General features: G+C 35.0%; 1 protein-coding gene across 1 annotated transcript; it reads left to right on the forward strand.

The window, feature by feature from the left end:
- Window positions 1-4,777: 4,777 nt before the first annotated feature.
- On the forward strand, window positions 4,778-5,702 carry LOC107493947 (serine/threonine-protein phosphatase 7 long form homolog). The gene is made up of 4 exons (XM_016114982.1): window positions 4,778-4,783; window positions 4,869-4,925; window positions 4,971-5,565; window positions 5,659-5,702. The coding sequence occupies exons 1-4, from the start codon at window positions 4,778-4,780 to the stop codon at window positions 5,700-5,702; spliced, it is 702 nt and encodes a 233-aa protein (XP_015970468.1).
- The last annotated feature ends 2,120 nt before the right edge of the window (window positions 5,703-7,822 follow it).

The following is a 7,822-nucleotide window of genomic DNA, read 5'->3' on the forward strand; positions in this document are numbered from 1 at the left end:
TTTGTCACAAGTAACAAACCCCTAATTTTATAAACCGAAGTATTCAAACCTCGGGTCGTTCTCCCTAGGAATTACAATAAAGTGTCTTGCTATTGGTTATGAGTTATTTTTTTGGGGTTTTGATATGAAGCATGAAAGATAAATGGCAAGAAAGTAAACTAATGGCTAAAAAGGTCTTGGCAAGGGTTGGTGGTCAAGGATCTCTATCCTAATCACTAACCACAATATGAGAATTGGCAAGGATTAATCTCATTAAATCATCCTCTAACTAGTTGTAAAGGAAAGTCAAATGAGCTATATCAATCCTAGTCCATAAGTCCTAACTCTCCACTAATTCAATTAGTGAGAACTAGAGTCAATGGCTCCCAATCATCAATCACTTGGACATTAGTAACTCAAGAGTTCCTAAGTTACCTTTTCAAGCCAAGAGTATAAAATCCTACTCTAAAATCCAACCAAGCATTTCATCAAACACTTGGAAGGCATAAAAGGAAAACATAGTAAATCAACAACAAGAACAAAATCTAACAACAATTATTTCAAAGACTTAACACAACAATCAAGGAAATCACAATTATCATGAATTACCTCAAATTGCATTATTGAAATGAAACTAAAGAACAACAATCTATCCAAAACAAAGTGAGAAATTTCACTTATGAAAACACATAACTAGAAAGAGAGAGATGAGAGGATTGAGAATTGATAAAGGAAGATTGAATCAAAGCATGAGTTAAATCTAGATCTAAGAAGAGAGATTAACCTAAACCTAATCCTAATTCTAGAGAGAAGTGAGAGCTTCTCTCTCTAGAAAACTAAACTAAAACTAATCCTAGTGAGTGTGTGTCAATGTATATCAAAGGTATCTTCATCCCCTTCAATCCTTGGCTTTTATATGCATTTTGGCGCCAAAGTTGGTTGCTGAAAACCCTCCAAAATCGCCAGGCACGTGTTACATAAATGAAGTCATGTGCCATCATCGGCGCGTGCGCGCACGGTACGCGTGCGCGTCCTTGGCCTATTTCGCAATGTGCGCGCGAGCGCCTTGTGCGTGTACGCGTGCACGGCCTGGATCAATTCTTTGGCTTTTTTGTGCTTCTCTCCACTTGTATGCTTCCTTCCTTGCTTCCCTTGATCCATGCCTAGCCTATTTCAACCTGAGATTACTAGCAAACACATCAAGGCATCTTATGGAATCAAAGAGAAATTAGAATTCATCAAAATAAGGCTTGAAAAGCATGTTTTTACACTCAAGCACAAATATGGGAGAGATAACAAAACCATGCTAATTCTAGGCTAAATGTGACAAAAGGCTATCAAGATGCTCTAAATTCAATACAAAACAAACCGTCAAATTGGGGTTTGTCACCCACCACCAACAACTCCGTCATGGACTGCAACATACAACTCCATCACATGTTGCGGCATTAGTCATGCATGTACGTCAAACATTACCTTCACATGCTGATCCCCATCAATCCAAAATAACCAGTTGGTAAATCCACCATTCGGAAGCGCGTGCAGAGACATCTACACCATAATACACATATCTCGGATGCTGATACCCTAATTATATTCTTGACTGTATTTCGGATGATAAGGAGGCATTAGGAAGCTGCGTTTATCTCAAATGTTGAGATCCCTTTCACAAAACACGCGTATCTCGGATATTCAGTATCCGATATCAGTGCATGTTCATATCTCGGGTGCATCCAATATGTAAGTCGCAGTCACTATCACATAACATAGTCTATTTATCCGAGATACACCCATTTTTAAAAATTCTTTCAACGTCCGAGATGTGGCCAAAAATATTTTTTTTATAATTATCTCACCGTTTATTATTTTTCGTAAATATTATATTTATTTAATCTAAATTAAAAAAATCTCTAAACCCAGTCTACTGTTTAAAAAAAAAAAAAAGAGAGAGAGAAATCTTTCTGTGGGCAACAGTAAAAGCCTCTTACACATGATGAGGGATGAGCTGATATGAGTAAGTAACTAATATGGGTTGAAATTTGAAATTTCAATGGATTCCGTCACTTGTATTCGATCGTTGATGAAACGAAATCATCAATCTGCACTGAATGATGATGCAAGGCAATCATCCCCAACTCTTTATCCCCTTCTTTTTATTTAGTCCTTGATAAAAGAAATTATGAATGCCTCATGGCTCATTACCTATTGTAATTATGAAACAGGGTATCTGACGATAGGTATTCATGAGTAACATGTATAGGTGATCATGGAGGGGGAAAAAGAAATAATAATAATGATAATAACACTAACTCTTGAGCAGTCTCATTAGTCATTAATGAACAAGAACAACTATAAACTCCATTGAGTTGTGAAGGGTTATGAAATAGGAAATAAGATTATTTAGGTGATGTGTCAATATATAGTGATAAGAATAGATTGCTTCTAATAATAATAATAATAATAATAATAATAATAATAATAATAATAATAATAATAAATCTATATATTGAACTGCTATTATTTTGAATTTGTACAATTAATTTAATTCATATTTTTCAATTTTTTTCTCTATTCAATGGAATATGGGTTTTGCTATTTTTTTCAGCTGAATAGTATTTTATACTGTCTTTCTGGTTATTTATTAAATGAAAATTTATAAACCCCTAGACTTTCATATTGTTATTTTTTGCAGTACACGACAAAATTGTTTTTTATCACTTTTGTGGAGATGGAACATAGCAAGAAAATTTAGACCTCTCCTCTAATGGTAGTCGCTAATTATTTTTGTTATGGCCGAACGTTTGGTATATTACTGTTACATATATTAGATAAGAAGGGTGAATTATACTGTTATGATTGTCACTGCAGATAGAGGAAAATCATTAATCACAATTTTATGCGTACAATAAGAAATCGATACTCATGATTTGCTTTAAAAAATTTAATAAAATAAAATCATTACTCAATATTTATTCTAAAAAAAATTGTAAAATGTGTCTGTCACAATTTTCCTTTTGCTTTAGCAATATTTCATATTGACAAAATTTAACCAAAAATCCCCTGTATTTTTGGCAAATTACGCGTGTGTTCTCAATATAACAAGAATTAGCAAATGGAGTAGGTAATTTTTTTTTAAATAGCTTTTTCTACAGCAAAAAATAGGCTTTTAAATATGCATATCCCTTTAGTTGCAAAACTTTTTTCCATTTTTTGCTCAGGTAATAAACCAAATGGCTGCAAAGTTTGGAAAATGGTGTGGGCCCCTATGCAGGTCCAAGCAAACAAATTAAAACTTGAGTTGGAGTACTCGTTCGAAGTTATAGGGATAGTGGCAAGACTGTCCTTTCTCACCTGAGTTTATATATCAGAACTGAATGGCAGAAATACAACAGAGGGTTGGGAGGCCTAGAAAAGCGAGATGATGATGCTGAATTATGCCTTGGACTGTGTTGTGATACCTTATTTATGTTTATCCAGCTATATGTACTGTATTAAGTTGTTGTTTTGATACATTCTGGTTGCTCCATCCTTTTGGAAGTGTAATTATTTTCCATCTATAGAAAGAAAGGCACTTTTTAATTTCTATATGGACCACTCGGTTGTGTTGCACCGGGTTATGGAAAGGGGCTGAACATAAATATGGTATCAGGTGTGTTGTAAATCGGATCTTGTGACACAGTGTGTGCAACACAGAGGGTCTGAGTTCTTGTTACAAAAACGGATGGTTCATTTTGTTGTATGGTGGACACGCGGTATGCAAATATAGCTTTTCAAATGGTGTTCCACAGACTAACTCATTGGATACAATAAGGACTCTCACTCACCATTTGAGTTATTACTTTGAACTTTAATTTTCAACCTCAAAATTCCATCTCCTTTCTCTGCTGCTGATGGGTTTGCATGGTGGAGAAAATAGCAAAATGTCAAAAAAAAATAAAATTAAAGATGTTGATCGTCCTGAGCTTCATATTATGCACTATCTTAGTCATTCTGATTAAGTAAGTTTGTTTAAAATTTTTTAATTTTTATAATTATAGTTATTATTGTTAGAAATTTAGTTGTTATTATTGTTAAGATCTGAACTTAAAAATATATATAGAATGGTTAAGACTAATTTTAATTTTTTTAATTTTTTCACTATTTTTGTATAAAAATTATTATTGTTAGTGTGTTAATTATTATTATTATTGTTAGTGTGTTAACATGCTATATACATAGTTGTTGCAGTTTAAAAGAAAGAAACGCAATAGTTTTTTTAATTTGTTTAATATTTTTTATTATAATTATTAGAATTTTGGAAGATGTGAAATATTAAAATATTTTAAAAATAAATTATAAAATGTAAACCAAATTGTTATTAATTTTTGGATACAACGTCTTTTTTTTGAAATATTTTATAAATTTTTAATTATTTATAATTGTTAGGATATTAAATATTATTGCGGCTATAAGTAGTTGGACATAGGAATAAAAACTGAATGGTTAGTATTAATTTTTAAAAGTGTGTTACTTTATTTTTGTTAATTGTAATTATCATTGTTAGGAAGTTAATTATTATTGTTATTAGAAAATGAATTTAAGAAGAAAATGATAATAATTATTAATATCTTTTAAAATTTAGAAATATGTGTTTAATTTTACTTAACTAATAATTAATAGATAATTAATATTACAAATAATAATAATGTTATGTATTAGAAAATTTTTTTTCATATCGCAAATAAATAAACAAACAGCATCTCTAATTTTACTTAAGTAATATTTGTTGTTGAATTAGTTGTGTAGATTTTGTTAATGAATGGCTGTAGTTAAAAAATTTTTGTCTTCTAGTAGTAAGTAAGTTAGTAATAGTTAATGAGTTGACTAATAATTTGTTATGTTTTTTGTAGAAATTAAGAATGTTGACCTGTGACCATCCAGTTTCGCCGGATCGGTACAACAATCGAGTGAAGGAGCATTTACGAGTTACTGGATTTTATCATGCATCTTAGATTGGTGTCGTACAAAATCAGAAAGCACTCGTGAATGCTCTAATCGAACGCTGGCCCCCTGATACACATACGTTTCACCTTCCAATTGGTGAATGTGCCGTAACTCTTGAAGATGTGGCTCTAATTCTTTGTCTTCCGACGGATGGTCTTCCAGTTACTGGGATGACAACGAATAGTTTCTCAACGTTGGAGGCGGAGTGTTTGCATCAATTTGGAGTTGCACCGCGTAAGTCGGAGTGTAGAGGATGCTGCATAAAACTGACTTGGCTGCGGGATCTAAAAGAAAACATGCAGTTGAATGATGGAATAAGTATACAGAGGTATGTGAAGTGCCACATTATGTTGCTAATCGGGACGATCTTGTTTGGGGATAAATCTGGGGCAGGTGTGTACTGGAAGTTTCTACCCTTGCTTCGTGATTTTGCCAGTATTGGACAGCATAGTTGGGGATCGGCATGCCTAGCACACCTCTACAGGGTGTTATGCAGGGCATCTCGTTATAACTGTAAGGAAATAGATGGTTCAATAACACTTCTGCTCGATTGGGCTTGGATCCGACTGCCATATCTATCGCCGCTTCCCAGGGAACCCCACAGTTTTTCACTAGTCAACAAGGTAATATTATGTTACAATCTACCCCTATCTTTATATTTAAATTCAGTTTAGCTAATTGAATATATGATATTAGGTGGCGTAACTGGGAGCGTGGTGACCGACGATATAGATATCTAAATCTAGCCACTTTAGGAATGCCTTTGATGAACTCCAGGAAGGCCAAGTGTGTTTTAATTAAAGAATTCTTAGTTTCGGGTTCGGTGTCCGGGACAAATTTATGAAGCATTGTTGCATTGTTGTTGTTATTGGTATTCTGGGTTGTAATCATGAGTTTCCTTTATTTTTCCCAGTTTGTGTGGGTTGCATATGCTGTGGATCGCGTGGATCCGAACATAATTCCTACTGAAATCTATATGCAGTCGGTTGTGTGGACCGCTATTGTTCCGTTGGTGTCATTTGAATGTATCGAGTGACATGTGGTGCACGAAATTGTGATAATCAACAATGGCACCAAAGACTTGGAGCTCTTAAACGTGAATCACACTTTGTCATAACTTCGCACAACTAACCAGCAAGTGCACTGGGTCGTCCAAGTAATACCTTACGTGAGTAAGGGTCGATCCCATGGAGATTGTTGGTATGAAGCAAGCTATGGTCATCTTGTAAATCTCAGTTAGGCGGATTCAAATGGTTATAATGGTTTTCAAAAATTAAGATAAATAAAGCATAAAATAAAGATAGAGATAATTATGTAAATCATTGGTGGGAATTTCAGATAAGTGTATGGAGATGCTTTGTTCTTGTTGAATCTCTGCTTTCCTACTGCCTTCATCCAATCCTTCATACTCCTTTCCATGGAAAGCTGTATGTAGGGCGTCACCGTTGTGAATGGCTACTTCCCATCCTCTCAGTGAAAATGGTCCAAATGCTCTGTCACAGCACGGCTAATCATCTGTCGGTTCTCGATCATGTCGGAATAGAATCCAGTGATTCTTTTGCGTCTGTCACTACGCCCAACACTCGCGAGTTTGAAACCCGTCACAGTCATTCAATCCCTGAATCCTACTCGGAATACCACAGACAAGGTTTAGACTTTCCGGATTCTCAAGAATGCTGCCAATGGATTCTAGCTTATACCACAAAGATTCTGATTAAGGAATCCAAGAGATACACGCTCGATCTAAGGTAGAACAGAAGTGGTTGTCAGTCACGCGTTCATAGGTGAGAATGATGATGAGTGTCACGGATCATCACATTCATCATGTTGAAGTGCAGCGAATATCTTAGAATAAGAATTAGCTGAATTGAATAGAAAATAGTAGTAATTGCATTAATACTCGAGGTACAGCAGAGCTCCACACCTTAATCTATGGTGTGTAGAAACTCCATCGTTGAAAATACATAAGTGATCAAGGTCCAGGCATGGCCGAATGGCCAGCCCCCAAAGTCTAAGAACTAAACGTCCGAAGATAGATACCAAGATAGGGAAAAGGACCCCCCAATACAATAGTAAAAAGTTCTATTTATAATAAACTAGCTACTAGGGTTACAGAGATAAGTAATTGATGTAGAAATCCACTTTCGAGGCTCACTTTGGTGTGTGCTTGGGCTGAGCTTGAGGTTTACACATGCAGAGGCTTCTCTTCGAGTTAAATGCCAAGTTGTAACGTGTTTTTGGCGTTTAACTCTAGTTTGTGACGTGTTTCTGGCGTTTTACTCCAGAATGCAGCATAGAACTGGCGTTGAACGCCAGTTTGCATCATCTAAACTCGAACAAAGTATGGACCATTATATATTTCTAGAAAGCCCTGGATGTCTACTTTCCAACCCAGTTGAGAGCGCGCCATTTGGAGTTCTGTAGCTCTAAATAGGGGTGTGCAAAAAAAACTGGTTTCACTGAACTAAAGCAAAAAAACTGGTTTTACTAAACTGAATTGAAACTGAACTGAAACTGTTTTAAATAAACCAATTTTTTTAAATAAAAAACTGAACTGAAACCATAGTTTTTATGAAAACCAGTTTATTAAAAATCAGTTTTTATGGTTCAGTTTAGTTTTAAACCAAATTAAAACTGGTTTTATTTAAACTCTGAATTAGTTTTTACATACTCTCTCTCTCTCCTTTCACTCTCTCTCTCTCTCCTCTTTCTTCCCCTCATTTTTCCCTTCTCTCTTTCTTTCTCCTTTTTTCCGTCTCTCCCTACTCTCTCTCTCTCTCTCCCTCCTTCTCTCTCTCCCTCCCCTCTCTCTCTCTTTCACTCTCCCTCTCTTCCATTTCTCTCACTCTCTCTCTCCCTT

The sequence above is a fragment of the Arachis duranensis genome, chromosome 6 (assembly GCF_000817695.3).
Source record: "Arachis duranensis cultivar V14167 chromosome 6, aradu.V14167.gnm2.J7QH, whole genome shotgun sequence".
NCBI classification, from domain to species: Eukaryota; Viridiplantae; Streptophyta; class Magnoliopsida; order Fabales; family Fabaceae; genus Arachis; species Arachis duranensis.

Coding starts and splice junctions, on each gene's coding strand:
- LOC107493947 (XM_016114982.1), top strand. Junction 4,926..4,970: donor CGGATCGGTACAACAATCGA/GTGAAGGAGCAT, acceptor CATGCATCTTAG/ATTGGTGTCGTACAAAATCA. Junction 5,566..5,658: donor GCTTCCCAGGGAACCCCACA/GTTTTTCACTAG, acceptor ATATGATATTAG/GTGGCGTAACTGGGAGCGTG.